An 18,521-nucleotide genomic window follows, 5' to 3' on the forward strand; every position below is an offset into this window, starting at 1 on the left:
CCGCGGCCGCCCCTCCCCCGCGCGGCTTTTATTTCCCCGATGCCGGGCTGTAACCCGAGCTTTTATTTCCTGGTGGCTCCTTTAAGAGGCAGAGCTCAGTGCTGGGAATTCACGTCAGTTTCTGCACTGAAACTCTCAAGATCAATGAGCAAAGAGCTTTCTCAGTTCTGCCTTTCAGTTTCTCTCTTCCAGGAAGGAAAACATTCGAGAGAGCGAGGGAGAGCGGCGGGAGGGCGGGGGGCGGGGGCGCCGGCTGCGGGTGGGAGGAGAGACCGGGAGGCTGGCCGGGCTGCGTCCCGGGTCCCCGCGCCGCGCCGCGACCTGCAGACCCCGCCGCCGCGCTCGGGCCCGGCTCCCACGCCCCCGCCGCCCCGCGCGCCCAACTCCGCCGGCCGCCCCGCCCCGCCCGGCGCGCTCCAGACCCCCGGGGCGGCTGCCGGGAGAGATGCTGGAAGAAACTTCTTAAATGACCGCGTCCGGCTGGCCGTGGAGCCTTTCTGGGTTGGGGAGAGGAAAGGAAAGTGGAAAAAACCTGAGAACTTCCTGATCTCTCTCGCTGTGAGACATGTCTGAGACTCCTGCTCAGTGTAGCATTAAGGTAAAAATCTTCTCCCCTCCCTCTCCGTGGTGGAAACCCTGAGCTGCACCGGCCAGGGCAGTCGTGCTGGGCTCCTCAGAACGGGCTGTTGCAGTTGCTCTGTTCGCAGTAAATTATTTGGGGCGCGAGGGAAGGAGATGCAGCTCGCGGCGGCGGCTGTACCCTTTAGCGTAACCTTGCTACTCCCCACCGCCGAGCCCCTGCCGGCTCCTCGGCCCCCACCCTCTTGCTTTTTGACAATGAAATGCCGGTCACAATTGGTCAGGAGCAACCCGGATTGTCTCCAGAACTGTAAAACACCCCCGTAATTAGTGCGCTTAAAAAAACCCCAAAAAACCTGCTCCCTATTCCTACACCCAACATGTGACTGAAATGTAACTTTTGTCCCCGAGGGGTGGTCTTCTTAGAAAAAAAGTTCTTCAGTCCCAGCTGCGATAGAATCTTTTTCTTTATTTTTTTAAAGGACTCTCTGGGTCTGATCAGACATGATTTTTTTCCCCCTCGTCTGATTGTAATTGCAAGCGCTGTCGGAGACAGTCCTGGTGTCAGCTTTTCCTAGGCATTGCACAATGAATTTTTTTTTTTTTTTTAACCAAGGTGAATAAAGTTGCTGAATAGTTATTTTACTCTGATCCATATGAAAGTTGAGCAATCCCAAAGTAGAAAACTCCTGTGATGCAGGGAGAGGAAGAACTAAGCAAACCAGGCAAAATGACCTTCTGTGTTTGACAGTGCAGAGAGGATGTCTAAGAGCAGCACTCTCCCAGCTTTCTGGCCGGTTTTGCAGTATTGTAAATGCAGGGCGGTGGATGTTTGTAAACACACTGCTGGGCTACCCAGTAGTTGTGTGTATGCATGTCTATATATCTGTAAAGACTGTGGTGCTGCGGTTTGTTGCTTCTGAAAAGTTGTTGTAAAGTTTGCCACCATTGGGAGGCAGGATGATTTATCCGTCTACCCCAGTTATTTTTCCCATCGCTGCATTTATTGTACACTTTATTCATTTCACTATTCCACCAGTACCCAGGTAGAAAGCCTTCCGCCCCTGTGAGAGGCTGAAGCTGCAGAAGTTTTGTTTTTGGTTTGGCCTATTTAATGTATGTTCATTGAATGGACACTATAGCCACAACGGACAAATAACCTGTTTTCTTTGTCTATGGGGAGTTAGAAAGACCCTTCCTGTTTTAACACTGCCTTTCAATTAGAATCTGTGTAGGGGAAACGCAGTAGTTCATCATACGGGCTTACTAGGTTTTTTATAATTAGAATCACATTTTGGTGTTTCTTACCAGAAAACATTTTCATGGGTTTGAGGAGAGGCTAATGTGAAATCAAAAGGTGTGTTGGGCTTCTTTGTTTTTGCCTCACAAAAATGCCCAATGGAACTTTTAGGCTTTTGTGTTTGTACATATCTGGAGGTAGCAGTATGTCTGTGGGCATGGGGCGTGCCACACTAAAGAACTTGGGGTACTTTGATATTAATACTTCAAAACCAGTTTCTTTTGTGGTATAAATTAGATTCTATACCGAGTTCAGGAAAATCCTGCGGTATAGGTAATCTGATTTATTTGATGCTTCATAACATAGAGGTAACTTAAGACTAGGGTATTCAATCAATAAATTGTATTTAGCTCAGTGGCAATAAACCCGACGTCAGGAAAATCTGGACCAATTACAGATCAGTAACTTTAGGACAAAACAACAAAAAGCAATGCTTTCTGTGACCTTTCTTGAATCTCTTCTAAACTGCATCCCCACCGTTCTAATGGGCTTATGGTGGTGTGCTGGCTGCAGACTGCTACTGAGTGGTTTGTTTCATTGTGCTCCAGTCGGCAAAAGAGTACAACAGTCCCTTGCCTTACTCACATACAGAACCAATCCCAAGCAAAACGCTTTCTTAAATGCAACATGAAAATTGTGTCTACAATTTGCATATCATTTTTTCCTTATTGCTTACAACTCAGTTCTTTTAGGGTGCCTCTTTTCATTACTGTGTACTTCTATGTAATTAAAATAGATTTAATGTTCTTTACCAGAAAGGAAAGAATCACTTTTATTTTGGATTGTTCTTAATGGAACCAGTATGTATTTGCTTAGACTGCATGTGTCTAGGTGAACGTATGTGAAGAGTATCTTTCCATGGAGTTTGTTTAATTCACAATGTTCCAATAATAAGCACTAGAGATCAAGGACTGGGATTATTCCAGGTCATCTGAAATGTTCTGGTGATGTGTGCTGCGTTTCATTTAGTCCTTGGGATGTGGTACAGTGACTGCATAATAAAAAATGTTTGCTGGTAACCCACAAGCAAGTTGCTTGCTTCTAGAGTCCAGTAAACAATACGCTTTTCTGTGTAGGGAAGAACAAATGTCAGAGGTTTTCAAGGATGAGCTGATGAACCTGATATACCGAACTCATGTGACACAAAAGGCTCTCACTATGGAGAGGTTTCTCCCACTCCTTCTCTCCACTCCTGAAACCGTCCTCACTTGCTTTCATTCCTAACAAGTAGTGGGTCAGCAGGCAGACAGTTCCTCAGTAGCTGGTGAGATGCAGCCTGACCAGAGGCAGCCACAGAGGGAAGTACTTTGTTTATTTCTGAGCATTGCCTGCTCTGTTAGAAAAGAGTAGTGTCCGATTTGGGTGGAGTTTCCAAGGTGAAAGTTTCTGAATTGGTTAATCAGTGACGCCTTTGTAAAGATGGCTCATGTGGTGGCAGCTCACAGTGAATGCCTGATAAGGGCTTTTCTATTTCTTTTGCACTGTATAAGTTTGCTTCCATCACCTGGGGAAGTTAATATCAGGCCCACACTTTTTACAGTAGAAGAGAAGTTGACTACTCCAAGGGCACCGAAACTCTCACTGAGCCTTATTGTTTCTCTGCACGCAACTTGCAGAAAGCAGGAGTGCTCGAGCGCTCCTGGGACGTCTGTCCTACAACCCTTGAAGGTTGTGGTCCTGTTGTCATAGAAGTTCAGATTCTTCAATTCTTGACCATTTAGGGTTGTTTAAATGGAAGGAAAGGATCAACTCTCTATAAAAAGTCAAATTATTTTAAAGAGGATTGCATGGCTGACTGTGCTGGTCACAGGAAGAAGGAAGAGGTTGTCTTTTCCATCATCAGCCTTCACCTTCAAGTCACCTGTTCAGTTCTAAGTTTGCCGAAGTTGCCGCAGAAGGTGCTTGTGGCCTAGCAGACACAGTCCCTCGTCAGGCTTGGCACAGCGTGTCAGTGGGCCAGGACTAACCAGAACACAAAAACGAGTCGCACAGTGTCTCTAGTCCCCTCCTTCCCTGCTGTCCTTATCAGTCAGCTTCCATAGCAAAAGGAAATCTGCTTTTTAAAATTTTGCTACTAACTGGGAGACTCTTTCGACTTCTCCTTCTGGACTGTGGGCTCCTTGGGTTTAGTGATGATTACCTTGGTGTCCCAGTAGCTAACTTGGCAGGTGACATAGAAATAGTTTTCAGTAATGTTTGCTGATGTGAAGTGAGAGGTGGGAGGAGGCCAGCCCCTTTGCTCTTTCTGTCTGCGTGTAACCTCAGGTGACGTAACACTTTCATCCACTAGCTCGCTTGCAGAAAGCCCTCAGTAGGGCCCACTACAGCCTTAGAGAGGGCTAGAGCACTCCTGGGGGGTCTGTCCTCACATTCTTTTTAATAGAATTTTGATACAAAAAATGTTTTATAATTATTATTTCTTTGGAGACAGAGTGGCACTGTGTTGCCAGACTGGAGTTCAGTGGTGCGATCTTGGCTCACTGCAACCTCCACCTCCTGAGTTCAAGCAATTCTCCTGCCTCAGCCTCCCAAGTAGCTGGGATTACAGGTGCCTGCCACCACGCCTGGCTAATTGTTGTGCTTTTAGTAGAGATGGGGGTTTCACCATGTTGGCCAGGCTGGTCTCGAACTCCTGACCTCAAGTGATCTGCCCGCCTCAGCCTCCCAGAGTGCTGAGATTACAGGTATGAGCCGCTGCGCCCAGCCTAACGTTTTATTATTTTGATAAAATTCTCAAAAACTGCTTTTATGTCAAAACTAACAGAGAAGGAAATTGAGGAAAAGGTACAACCAAGGGGCTTGAGGAATTGCTTTAACAGGTTCAGATTAGCAGGCTTCTAAGTGCCCCCCAGTGGTTCTGACAATAGAATCAGGGAACTTTCAAACGTTCAGAATTGAGAGACCTGAGAGATCCCCTGAGCCAACCTCCTATTTTTTATAGAGAGGGGATCCAGAGACCTAAGGGGTTTGCTTCAACCCATGGGTGAGTGAGCCAGGTTTGGAGGACACAGGCCTACAGGTTCTCAGGCCACTGCTTCTCTGGGTTCCTGGTGTGTCCCTATAAAAGGCCAAGGAAACTCGATACAATAGGCTTCACTCTCTCTGGCACTTCCTAGCTTGGTCCATTTTAATCACAAGCCAGCTGGTCTGAGGGCACGGGGGTATGTGCCAAGGAAGATGGTATGTGGGGGGAGAAATGGGCCACTGGGGTCTGGTCAGGTGTGAGAAGAGGAAGTAGTAGGAGGGAAGGGATGAGGGAAGACGGGCCTGACGGACTTGTATTGGCACCACTATTTGCAGCTATATATATATGTATGTGTGTATATATATATATGTATATGTATGTATTTACAGCGCACAAGGGCCTGCAAGTTCTGTTTTGGGCTGAAGGCCCCTTATCTGCTGTTAGGACTCCTTTGAGGAATCCTTGGGTGGGCCGTAGGCTCTTTTATCAAGGGTCAGCCAATCCTATTTATACTTTAATTTCTGTGTAGTAAGCTCCCTGTTTCAAACAGCCAAAGCTAAAAACGTGGCAGCTGGCCCTAAAGAAGTGGCTATGGAAAGTATCCTCCTCAGGATGAGTAAGTCAAGGGCAAAAAGTACCCCAAATGTGAGCACCAGAGGCAGGCAGAGCTGAGTCGCATTCTGCTCCTCCGAGTGCAGCTGTATTTGTGCACACCAGGAAAGAGCTGGGGGCAAGGTAGGGGCACAGGGTTGCTGGGAGTAACTCACACGGCAGTTTCATTTTTTTCACCAATTAAAACTTGCCCTTTGGTGTGGATCTCCCAGCCAAGTGATTCAGTGTCGGATGAAGCCCTGTAGCGTGTGCGAGATAGAAATGACATTTTTTTTTTTTTTTCTATGTGAATACTACTTTAGAGACAACTCTGGAGCTTGTTTTCAGGCAGGAGTCCACCTCTGCCGTATTTGTTGTTAGATGTGTGTTGGGAACCAGTCTCCGTGTGTATTTGTTGAATAGAATGAGTGTGCATTTACTCAGGGTTCCCACGCCAGAAGGGGCCCAGCTTAAAGACTGTTCACTGCCAAACCTAGTATTTGGGGACAGAAAGACTAGACTAAATTAGTGAAAAGTTAGAATTATAGCCTATTAAAAAACAAACACATTTTTATTGATTTTCCGAACATACAGGAACCAAACTAATAAAGTGTTGCTTACTGAGGCATCTCAGGGAAAGCTCCAATGAATAGGCAAAAGTGACTCGTATTCCACATTATTCATTGGGTAGAAACCAGTGCTACCATGTGCTTGGAACTGTTCCTTTGGTGTCAAAATATTACCACACATTTTATTTGCTCTGTTAATTTGATAACCTTCTCTTCTTAGATAGTGAAAATATATAATTCAGCGTGGTTGATGTCTAAATGATCTGGAGTTCCCAGAGTGTGGGCGAGAGGCTTGATTAGGGAAGGCATTTTACCCCGTAAGTGTGGACTCTCAGATGAGCATAACTGCTCACTTAGCCCTATGGATTTTGCTTACAGGAAACTAGAATGCTTGCACTTCTGAAATTTTATAAATTCTGTGTAATTAAAAGTGTTCGTCTGCTGTTTTAGTGGCCGTTGTAGCTTACAGCTATATAGTGATTTATTACAAAACACTTTCTTCCCCTTTTACTCTTCCTCTTCCTCCTCCTCTTCCTCTTCCTCCTCCATCATCATCACTGGCATCATTTATTGAATACTGCTGCATGCTGGTCCTTGTGCTGTTTTGTGTACATTATCTCGTTTACTCTTCACAGCTCTCTCAGGGATGCCATTTTTCTCTCCATTCTACAAATGAGGAAACTGAAGCCCAGAAAGGTTAAGCGATGTATTGGCCTAAGATCTCCCAGGCTGTAAGTGGCAAAGCTAAGGCCAGAATCTGTATCGTGGGACTCTCATTCCAAAGTATTTTCTGTGAGGGTATTCCAAAGTGCAGCCATCTTTGCGAAGAAAATTAGGAAACTTGAAGTGATGGGTGGCTGGTGGATCGTTACGTAAGCTGAGATGAGAGGCAGGAATAGAGCTGGCAGAAGCGCTTGCAGAGGTTCTGAATTTCCTCTGCTTCCCGGTCTCTTCTGAAGATGGATCTTCCTAGCCATGACACAAGTAGTGGGGACAACCAGATGGTCACACCAAGCCACCACCCACTGTGGAATGAATGTCTAACTTTTCCATATTTACACCCGTCTCTAATGTCCTCTGGTGAGATTTTGTCTTTTGATGGGCTTCATTTTGGGCCTTTTGTGTTTTTCTCAGAGGCCTTTCTTTTCCATCTCTGTTTTTCTCTTACTTCCTCCGGTGCTTAATGACTCCTTCATGAAGTGGTTGGAAATCTGAGAGATTGTGTCCTCCTCCTGCCTGGCCTCAGGCTAGACACCTTCTTTGCCTGCTTTTTACTTCCTGGTCAGTTGCTTCTCCTTACACAACTTTTTTTTTTTCCCTTTTAAAGCGTTTCACACAATCCATAATCACAATTTTTGTTTTTCTTAAACCATCTCTCGTGTACATCTTTAATATTATGTGATTTCCAGGAATCTATTTCAGATATTCCCTGATTTTTTCCCCTATAACAAAAGGAATCATCTTTTTTTGACTCCTATCTCGATGGCCTGACCCGACTCGCCTGTTCTAATTTCCTGGAACGAAGAGAGCATTTTTGCCATCTGACTTTATACATTTCTGATTTTGAACAACTCTAAGGAAGACAGTCTTCAGAGCAGATGTAGGGAGAGAAACAGAGAGAGAGAGATGTGTTGTGGAGGTAATATGAGGGGACTCAGCATTATCCACGTTTCTCATGAAACAAATGAGGAAACTGAGTCTTGGGGCCTTTAAAGAGCTTGCTTGAGATCACATTCCTAACTGATCAAGCCAGAGTCAGAATCAGCATTCTGTCCTAGGCCCATGTTCCTCTAAGACCATAGCAGAGGAAAAATGAGAAAAAGCAGGCAAGAATTCAGAAAGCATAGCTTGCTTTTGCAGATTCACATGACTTGATATTAGTGTTCATCGTTGTGACTTCCAAGTGAAAGCCAGAGTTCATGTTATGAGATTTCAGAAGTGAAGAAAGAATGCAATGTATTTTGGAAAGATTTCTAACAAAAATGGTTGGCATAAGAATAATGTTAAGTTTTAAAAGGCTAAGCTTCAGTTATGGGGATGACTGATTTATGAAAAGTACTCCCTCATGAAGACACAAAAGAGGTAGCCAATGCATCTTGCAGGCTTGAGGCCTGATGGCCTCCTGGGGGGTATTTTCCCTTTGTATGTGGGAGTCAGATGTACGGAAAACGACTTCATTTCCTGAATGACCCAGAAAGGACGCGTTGCCCTGCTGGGTGCCGTTGGTGAGTGTGCTCAGTGGTGTTTGTGTTGCCACAGTATAGATCCAATCACCACGTCTTTCGATTTTGACTTGCATTTTGTTCTGTCTTATGTTGTTCTTTGGTTCTTACCTGTCAAGTTGACTTCCCGTAAGGGGATTGTAAGGTGCTCAGAAAAGGGCTCTACCTCACTGCCATGCTGTGGATGCCCCAGGGGAAGAGCACAGACAGTGGAGTAGACAGACCCATGACTCCTGGTTCCTGAACTTGAACTTGTTCATGTTACTTAATCAGGAACCTGTTAACTCATCTGAAGTGGTGATAAAAATGTGTGTCTCTTAGGGTTGTTGGGATAGGTACATTGTCTAATGTAGTGCTTTAAACTGCTAAAAAGTTAGTTCTCCTCCTCCTTTGTACATCCTCCATAACACGTGGATCTGGAAGAGGCTGGAGATTTTCTGGTTCTGTGCCCACATTATACAGTTGAGAATACAGAGGCCAGGGGATGGTTTTTGTTTTTGTTTCTGAGACAGAGTCTCGCTCTGTCACCCAGGCTAGAGTGCGATGCCGAGATCTCAACTCAGTGCAACCTCTGTCTCCCAGGTTCAAGAGATTCTGGTGCCTCAGCCTCCCAGGTGGCTGGGATTACAGGTGTGCACCACTCACCTGGCTAATTTTTGTATTTTTAGTAGAGATGGGGTTTCACCATGTTGGCCAGGGTGGACTCAAGCTCCTGACCTCAATTGATCCTCCCGCCTCAGCCTCCGAAAGTGCTGGGATTACAGGCGTAAGCCGCCGTCCCCAGCCCCCAGCCAGGGATGTGAATGGCCTTGCTCAAGCTCCTGTGGCTGGTTGGTGGTGCCATCTAAACTAAAATCTAGGCCTCCCGAGTCAGCTGACTCCCTGCACAGTGGTCTTGTCACTATCCCATTGAGTTGTTCACAGGGCTGGGGTCACTCAGTCAGTGCTCAAAAAAGCTCTTATTTTAACTTTAATTGAATACAAGCCTCAACAATAGGAGAGAATCTAGCCAAGTGCAATTATATGATAATAGCAAATGCCTTTTGCATCTTACAGCAGAATTTTGAAGGAATAGCTAATATGATTCTGAGTAAGTTTCCAGAGATGAAAGAAAAGGAAAAAAACCTAAGTCTGGAAGTACTGTACAGTGAGTCTAACTAGCATTATTACTCAGCGCTCAAGTATTTGAACCTATTCAGGGATCGGCTCCTTCATACAGTTGCTTATTATTTGTGACTGGGGTGAGACTTGAAAGAGAGCATCAATTCTCTAGTCTGCTTTTGTTTAACAGGCAGTTCCGTGTCTGTCTGACCACAGAACAGACACTGTTTGCTGTGGGCTGGTGAATGTTCACTTTCAAGAGCGGGGAGTAGATGGCTCTTCGTGGAAGTTAAATTATACAGAAGAGTTTGAAAAGGCCAAATTTGTTACTTTGGGGCATGGGGAAACCTTCCTCTCTAGCAGATGTGAGGGCACCAAAGTGTCTTTTCAGCAGTTGTATTCTTCTTGCTGTGGACCTAAGTTTGATCCTAAGTCATTCTTTGTATGTACATAGCCAATGAGAAGATGAACTATACACTGGCAAATGACCCTTTTTTGAGGAATCATGGAGAAAATGTTACCTGTCTCTCCCTCCTGCCCCCACGAAATAAGCGTGGGCTACTTCATACTCTTGAACCAAGAGTTTAGGTTGGGAGAGGAACTGCTCCTCTGATGTCCTCCTGAAAACCACAAGTGGAAGTTTGTGATTTTCTTCTCAGCTGCCCTGTCCCCTCTCCCTTGGGTTATGACAGGCCGTGTAACTTTATCTTTCTTAGGACTTATCTCTTTGATGAGGTCAGTAATCCTGCTTCACTTACGTCCCCTATACGTGAGAATGCCACAGCCAAAGGTGACCTGCTAAAGCATTTCCTGGAAAAAATGAGCTACGGATAGAAATAAGGCTTGTAATTAAAAAAATCGAACCCCAGAGAACAGCCTGTCTCTGAAGTTAACCATTCCCCCAACACTTTCTCTTGTTTCCCAAGTGAAAGTGTGAATCTAGGTTGTGGCAGTGGAAGTTCTGGCACTGCTATGAGGTGAGGAAGGAAGAGGGAGGGCCCAGATCTGCCCACCTCACTGCAGGTGTGGCCTGGAAGAATGCCGGGGTCTCTACTGAAGAATCAAGGTCAAGGAATGAAGAGAAGTTGGTGAAGGGGCACAAAAATACAGCTAGATAGAAGGAATACGGTATAGTATTCATTAGTACAGTAGGGAAATTAGAGTTAACAATAATTTATTGTGTATTTCAAAATATCTAGAAGAGAGGAATTGTAATGTTCCTAACACAAAAGAAAAATGTTTGAGGCAGTGGATATGCCAGCTACCCTGATCTGATCATTACACATCTGCACAGATATCAAAATGTCACATGTACCCCCAAAATATGTACAACTATTATATATCAACAAAAAAATCAAAGTCAAGAGACAATTTAGAATGAGTATGATCTCAAGCCTAGTGACTAATATGTGGACAGGTAGATCTGCACTAGGGTATACAGGAGGAACTATTATGGAGACTTCATAAAAAGGAAAATGGGGTGGGGCTCGGTGGCTCACGCCTGTAATCCCAGCCCTTTGGGAGGCCGAGGCGGGCGAATCACCTGAGGTCAGGAGTTCAAGACCAGCCTGGCCAACATGGTGAAACCCTGTCTTTACTAAAAATACAAAAAAATTAGCCTACCTGTAATCCCAGCTACTCGGGATGCTGAGGCGGGGAGAATATTTTGAACCTGGAAGGTGGAGATTGCAGTCAGCTGAGGAGGCTGTGCCACTGCACTCCAGCCTGGGCAACAGAGTGAGACTCTGTCTCAAAAAAAAAAAAAAAGAAAAATAAAAAAAAAGGGAGATGGGGGAGATGGCGGGAATTTGCTAAGCTCTTTTGTTAACTGCTTTAAAGAACTTGGACTAGGAAACTTCTCTCAAATTTATTATTGGTTGTTATTTCCAGACCATTTGTCTTTCCCAAACTGCCCTTGGCCATTAAATCAGACTCCTGCTAGAATAAGCCTCATTGTAGTGTCTCTTGGCTCACCTTTGTGGTTTCACTAATTATTTTCATGTATTGACCTGGGATCACAGGCCAGGCACCCAAAGGGACAGAGCTGAGTTCTTTTTCTTTGGGCCTCTTTGGGTACTCGTAACCCAAGTCCCTGTCACAGGTTTTGGAAAAATGGCACATTTGAAGGATTGGATCTGTGGTGCATTTTGTAATTGCTGTATCCTCTTTTCTTTAAGGCCTTGCCCTGTCACTCATGCTGAAGTACAGTGGCATGATCATAGCTCACCGTAATCGCAAACTCTTGGGCTCAAGTGATCATCCTGCCTCAGCCTCTGGAGTAGCTAGGACTGCAGGTGCACCACCTCGCTTGGCTACATTTTTTTTTTTTTTGAGACGGAGTCTTGCTCTGTCGCCCAGGCTGGAGTGCAGTGACCTGATCTCGGCTCACTGCAAGCTCCGCCTCCCGGGTTCACACCATTCTACTGCCTCAGCCTCCCCAGCAGCTGGGACTACAGGCGCCCGCCACCACACCCGGCTAATTTTTTTGTATTTTTAGTAGAGACGGGGTTTCACTATGCTAGCCAGGATGGTCTTGATCTCCTGACCTTGTGATCCGCCTGCCTCGGCCTCCCAAAGTGCTGGGATTACAGGCATGAGCCACCAAGCCTGGCTGACCTGGCTACTTTTTAAAAAAAATTTTTGTGGAGACAATGTCTTGCTTTGTTGCCCAGGTTGCTCTTGAACTCCTGGGCTCAAGCGATCGTCCCACCTCAGCCTCCCAAAGTGCTAGGATTATAGGCATGAACCACTGTGCCCGGCCATTTTGTCCTCATTTTGACTTGAGATCTGGGAGATTTTGAAGATCCGTGTCATGAGGTCACTTGACTGGTGCTTTGCAGTTTTGAGACCCATTCCTGACTAATAGGTCTTGACTGCCACTCATGGCCAGCGATGGCTGGGGACAGCAGGACACTCTCACTTTGCACCTTTTGATCTGGTCTTTGTTCAAAGCGGGGTGAAGCCGGTGGGAGAGTTGTTGTTTTGGGGATAAAGTCTGGGTAACACAGATTCCTCAGGCTGAGTAAGTCTCCTGTTCTCCCCGACTCTGAGACCTGAATGACCTGATTTGGCTGACTACACCTCCAGTCCCCTGGACAGCAGCCAGCTCCTTTGACTTTGTGCCATTTAGTCCTTCCCTTCGTCTGCTGACGCTAATACTTTAGGGTGAGGTGGAAGGAGAGAGCATACCAGTTGGTGAGGTAAGAGTGTTTTCCCTCAGAGAACTGAAGAAACAAAGACTCCCTTTCTGAATTTTGTGTTCTGCCTCTTTGCATCTCCGAGGCTCCTTGTGTCTGGCAGGGCTGTGAGTGAGGAGGTGAGGGTGTGCTTCTCTGCAGGCAAAAGTCAGCTGTAGGTCAGATGTGGCTTTGGAACACAGTGGAATCCAGGGGGAATGTTGGCGAGCAAAGGAAGGCTGGAGTGATGATCCTCTAATCTTTTGCGGCGTGCTGTAAGAGTATCTTCAAGTTTCGCTGAGACGGGCAGAGCAATGAGCAAAGGGACCTAGGTGTTAGGTGACATCTCAACTAGGGCACCTGGTAGTACACCTGTCTTGCGTGTTCCCACTCTTCCCAACACTTTATCTTTTTGAAGCCACCTACCCTTAGAAAATGAACAAGGAACCACTGACATGGACAGCAGTATGTTTACTTACCTTTTGGATGCGAGACAGTTTGCCCTGCTGGGAGAGATGTGGGATAAGGCCCCAGAGTGGAAAAAAACCTTAAGAATGCAAGAAGGAAGAAAGGTAGGGGAGCCAGCAGGTCCCACTGAAAGGCCTTGTTATTCCAGCAAAGAGGGAAGAGGTGGGCCCAGTGGCACAAATCACTAACATTAGCCAGTTCTGAGAATTTCTTTGTCTTGAAAAACTTGGTAAAATGGCCAAATGGAGCTTCTCTGAACTAGGGAGAATGTCTGTGTGTGCGTTTGTTGTTAGCCATCATGTTCAACAGTCTGATTTAAGGGAAAGTTGGTCTGTGTACATTTTCATTTCAGCTGTGGTCTTTGAAGGTTCACCATGGAGGAGGCGTGGGTGGATGAGAATATAGTCTTCCCGCCTCTTGGTTGGCTTATATGTAGGTTATAGGTGAATGTGAGTTCACAACACAGCCTATTTCTTATTTGGGTGCACTTTTGGATGACTTGCAGAGGTTGGTTTGGGAAAACCCAGTTACCCTTCCTTTATGCACATATTTCTGTCAGACTAAATGCCAAATAGAGCATTGGAAAGAATTTTCTTCACAGCCCTGGTCCCCAAATTGGTGTCTGTGATTCTTCCTAGGGTCTCATATTATGAGAGTGCACTCCCTTTAATCTTTTGGGACCTCAAGTGGGGTCTGTGTGGACAAGATTGTGCTTCTTGGGGAAACTTCTTGCTGCACACTGGCCTGGGTAAGGCAACAGTTAGTCCTGATGGCCGGGTGGTTCTTGGGCAGTTGAGCATGCTTAGCGCTTGAGAGGTTTCTGTTACACCATTTGCCAAAAGGGACATCTCTCAGCTGGTCCTAGTGCCCCAGGGCACAAATGTCAGGCTTTGGGAGAAAATGCACGATTTCAGGTTCAGTCTTTTATCTGCATTTGTGTGCATGAATGGACTAATAATTGAAGTACATTGAACGATTTCTCCATACTCCAACACCTAGAAAGTAGCTTCCTGGGTTAGGGAAAGGTTCCTAGGTACAGCTACCAAAGGCTCAGACTTAAGCACCAACACTGGAGGTTAGAATTAGCATGCTCTAGGGAGGACAGTGAGAGGGTAGCTGACACAATGCCTTTATGGGCTATTTTTAGCTTTAGTCAAGCCTATCTGGAGTGGCTTGTGCTTTCTTGGGCACCGTCCTGCATTTATTCCAGGATTTGTGCTTGTGATCTGTTTGCATATATGCCACATGTATTGCATGCTCATGGGATGATAAGTTGCAGAAATTATGGCATAATCTGTTTTCTGGCATATGAGGAAAAGATGACACAAAATCCAGCCTTGTTGTGGCAAAGAAACCTAACATAGATGTAAAATATATCTCCTTGGAGGCTTGGCTTTGTGATGGGCTATAAACGGATTGTTAAACAGCAATGTGAGGGGCTGTTAACAAGCTGTTTCTAAAAGCATCTCCCTGGTCTGGTCTGAAAAGGTAATGTGTACATATTGTACATTTGAGATAGTTTGCCTGTGGTGTTTATATGTTGGTAGGTTTTGTGTATGTATGTGTGTGTGTGTGTGCATGTGTGTGTGTGTGTCTTGTCTGTCTTCAGTGGTAAACTGAAAAAATAATTTAAAGTGTTGTTTATTTGCTCCTGTGTTAGTGTCTACATTCCAAACTGGGCAATACTTTTTTTTTTAAGCTGGCTTAAGTGAAGAGGTGTTTGGTCAGCCACAGGGTATGAGTCAACCAAACTTCAAAAAGCTTCAGTATGTTTTTGATAACACTCTTAAGTATATAATAGCCGCTTTAAGGATTTGTGCCTTAGTGTGCTTGGATGAATAGGTAAACCACCTCCCCATCAACAAACTAGCATTTGAGTTCCCACATTGGCAAAGCAGGGCTCCTATTATGTGTCTAGTCTTATTTGAACTTCTTTTCACATTCAGGTGACATAGTTGAACATCAGTCCATGCCAGTTTCTGCTACTACTGGGTTTTTAATGGAAGAGAACTCTTTCTTGTTACTATGATGCCATGCTTCTGCTGTGTTAGCAGCTGCTGTATTGAAAAACAGGTGTCTCTTATAATCCTCTGACTGGATCAGTTTGCCAGTTGGCAGAGTCTTATTATTATTGTTTTTATTTATTTATTTTTGTCCCACATAAGTCAGAAACTGCCAAGAGATGTTGATGAGTGGGGTTAATATGAGAGGAGATGGCAGCTTTTCTTGGTGGAGGTTTCTGTTACAAGAATCCATCTAAGAGTCTTATGAAGATAGGGCTAAATAAAACCAGGATACGAATCACAGGGGAGAATCGCCAAAAGAAGGGTAGTAAATGAATGGTTCTGCCAAGTCACCTCTCTGTCAGTCTTCTAAGGCCAACTTAAAGCCAGCGCTGCCACAAAAGCCATCCAGGGCTAAGATTAGCGAACGGTGACCCTTGCTTGGTCCACAATACGCCAACAGACTCTTCCAATTGTTGCTTCTTACTGCTACCAGAATGGAAGCTTTGGGAGGGCAGGTGTGCTGTCTTTCCCAGCCTGCCAGGCAGTCTGGTGCACACTCGGCTTTCTCCTCCACACCGGCTGTCACTGCCTTCCTTCTGGCCCAGGACCTTTCAGTTGTCTCTTCTCTGATCTTCCCAGCTCCATTTTGTCCCCACCCCCAACACAACTTGGAATGATTCTTTGCAGATAAAAACAATGTGATCTTGTCACTCTCTGTCTCACACCACAGTGTAGCATGAACCCCAGCTTCTTATCACCTGCAAGGCCCTTTACTGCCTACCTTTCTAGTATCATCTCCACATTATGTTCCAACCACATAATGAACTTTTTTCTTGGGGGGACAGGGTCTCGCTCTGTGGTCCAGGCTGGAGTAATCTCAGCTCACTGCAACCTCTGCCTCCTGGGCTCAGGTGATTCTCCCATCTCAGCCTCCCGAGTAGCTGACACTACAGGCACGTACCACCACACTAGGCTAATTTTTGTATTTTTAGTAGAGACAGGGTTTCACCATGTTGTCCAGGCTGGTCTCAAACTCCTGGGCTCAAGTGATCCACCCACCTCGGCCTCCCAAAGTGCTGGGATTATAGGCATGAGCCCCTATACCCAGCCCATGTAATGAACACTTATGCCTGGAATCTTCCCTCAATCTTCTTTCTGCCTGGCAGCCAATTTGTCATTGGAAGTCCGTTTCTCAAGCCTCCCTGTTGCTGCTGGGCACAGTGTTCCCGCAGCTCATTGAACTTGCTTCTGTTATTGGCAACAATCCAGTTATCCTTGCATTATCATCCACACTAGACTGAAAGCCTGCTGAGGACAGGAGTCTGATGGGTTCATTTTTATATTTCCAGTGTCCAGCTCAAGGTCTGGCACAGAGGATAGCCAATGGCTATTAATTGAATAGAATTTCTTAATCAGTAGGTATTTATTAAGCTTCTATTATGGACTTAATTGGTGCCAGGCTCTTTGATATGTAAGATAAAGACCTCACACAGTTGACATCCTGAGCAAATACTCTGAGAGGATTGAGGAAAGAAGAAAGGTAGAGACCTGTGTTTTGAAGCATATCAGGACTCCACGTCAGGGCGAGCGTACTGCCACCTCCGATACCTAAGGGGCTCCTGTGAGGCTTAAATACTGAACAGACATGTACACACAGGGCACTCACAAAGGCTCTCCCTCTCAGTTGCCTACTTTCTGGAGGGGAATATAGATAGCTGGAGAAGAAGCTTGAGAACTTTCAGGCTGGATGTGCCAGAAACAGCACAGACAGCCCAGGATAAATGAATGTATTAACTGATCATCCTCTTTTTTGATGTGGCCCGGGTTGCCTCTTGGGTCAGAAAAACAGAGCCAGTGGCTGTTGGTTGTAGCCATGTGCGGTCTTGCCACAGCTGGCTGTGGTGTCTGGGACCCAGTGGCAGGTCACCACTATATAGGGCTGCCAGTTGCTCCCTCACCCTATTCCTCTAAGAGCTAGTTGGAAGAGATAGTCCAAAAGAGCAGCACAGCTTGCTGAAACTTCTCTGAGATCTGTAATGGCCTTTCCATGTCGAGGGAAGAATCCCTGTCTTACTTGAGTCAGCTCTTTCCAGTCTTCTCTTGTATAGCCCATGCTCTCTCCTACCCTATCTGAGATGAAGATCTCTCTGGAGCTCTCATTTTACTCCTAATGGATTGCCTGGAGGGACTAAACCAGTGAGAATGACTGAGCATACTATGGGACTAGAAAAACAACTCTATAAGTTATATCTTACGGATGGTAGGACAGCCTCAACATTGCTGTTTACAGCGGGTAGCCCAGTGGCATTTGTTTAAAGAGGGCAGTCTTAAGAGAGTGTTGTTAGGATTATGAATCTGATTAACTGTGATATGATAAGTGTGAAATGGACCACTTGGGAGAAATCAATTACTTTCAGATATAAGCAGACAAAACTGGACCTTCCACACAAGCCCAAATGGCTCGTTTTCTCCCTATTTTTGTTGCCATTGATGTACAGCTGGGATTCAGGGCATCAGGATGTGTGAAAACTTCTAACTTCCTGAACCCAACCAGACCCCAACAAGAGTCCTTTTACAGTTTCCCCCAAACCATCGCGAGTTTTCCTGACCACCTGCGGGGGGCTCTCTGTTGCAGACCCACGCGGCAGCTGCCTGCCAGCCCTGCCAGATTTGACTTCATCTTGGCTACAGGTGGGTCGGTCTCCATGCAGCTTCTCTTGGCCTGTCTGTCCACTCAGGGCATTTAAGGGTCTTCTTGCATTGCTCAGATGGGCTCCTAGAGGACTTGTGCAGGAGGTTGAGAGTTGTTACAGGGGTGCTGATCTGGACCACTCAGGGAGCAGAAAGCATAGGTCTGTATACGAATGTGAACATAGACATTTAAGAAGCTGCTCAGGTAGGGGCAGCCACGGAAGTTGTGCTCCCTCTTAAACACTCAGCGTACACACCTGATCGTCATACAATGTGCTGCTTACATTTCCAGTGTCCAGCACAGTGCCTGGCACAGACGAAGGCCAATGGATGGTAGTTGAACAGAATTTTTTTAATCATCAGGTGTTTATTAAGCTTCTATTATGGACTTCAAGTTTCCTCCATGAATGCTACCAGAACCCTTGCTCAATGTCTTCACTGTTGAGGCTGTTGAGTGAGAAGCCATTTCCTTCCCCTTCTACTTCCCCTCCCTTTACAGCCTTACCAGGCCCAGTGTTCAGAGGACACAGGGACCTGGGGCTTGGTGCTCATGAACTTAGGGTTCCTGAGAATTAGTATGGAGACTAATCTGGAGACTCCCCCCATTTAGTTCTATGGCGGATTACCGTATTGGTTCTAGCAACCTGCTGACGAACAAACCTGGTGACTTTTTCTCTTTTTTTTGAAATGGGAACTTCCCTTGTCTCCCAGGCTTGAGTACAGTGCCATGATCATAGCTCACTACCTCGACCTCCTGGGCTTCCAGCGATCCGCCCACCTCAGCTTCCCAAATAGCTGAGGCTACAAGTGTATGCCACGATACTTGGCTAATTTTTTTTTTTTTTTTTGAGAT

General features: G+C 45.7%; 1 protein-coding gene across 3 annotated transcripts in view; it reads left to right on the top strand.

The window, feature by feature from the left end:
* The first annotated feature begins 53 nt into the window (after window positions 1–53).
* Window positions 54–18,521, top strand: part of ETV6 (ETS variant transcription factor 6) — a 247,633-nt gene continuing 229,165 nt past the window's right edge. The window contains exon 1 of one of the 3 annotated variants that reach the window (XM_007967682.3): window positions 54–598. In XM_007967682.3, coding sequence (XP_007965873.1) covers window positions 566–598 — 33 coding nt within the window. In that variant the 5' untranslated portion in view covers window positions 54–565. The remainder of the gene's footprint in view (window positions 599–18,521) is intronic. The other 2 variants (XM_007967684.3, XM_007967683.3) reach the window with 2 other exon arrangements.

This window comes from Chlorocebus sabaeus, chromosome 11 (genome assembly GCF_047675955.1).
Source record: "Chlorocebus sabaeus isolate Y175 chromosome 11, mChlSab1.0.hap1, whole genome shotgun sequence".
Lineage (NCBI taxonomy): Eukaryota > Metazoa > Chordata > Mammalia > Primates > Cercopithecidae > Chlorocebus > Chlorocebus sabaeus.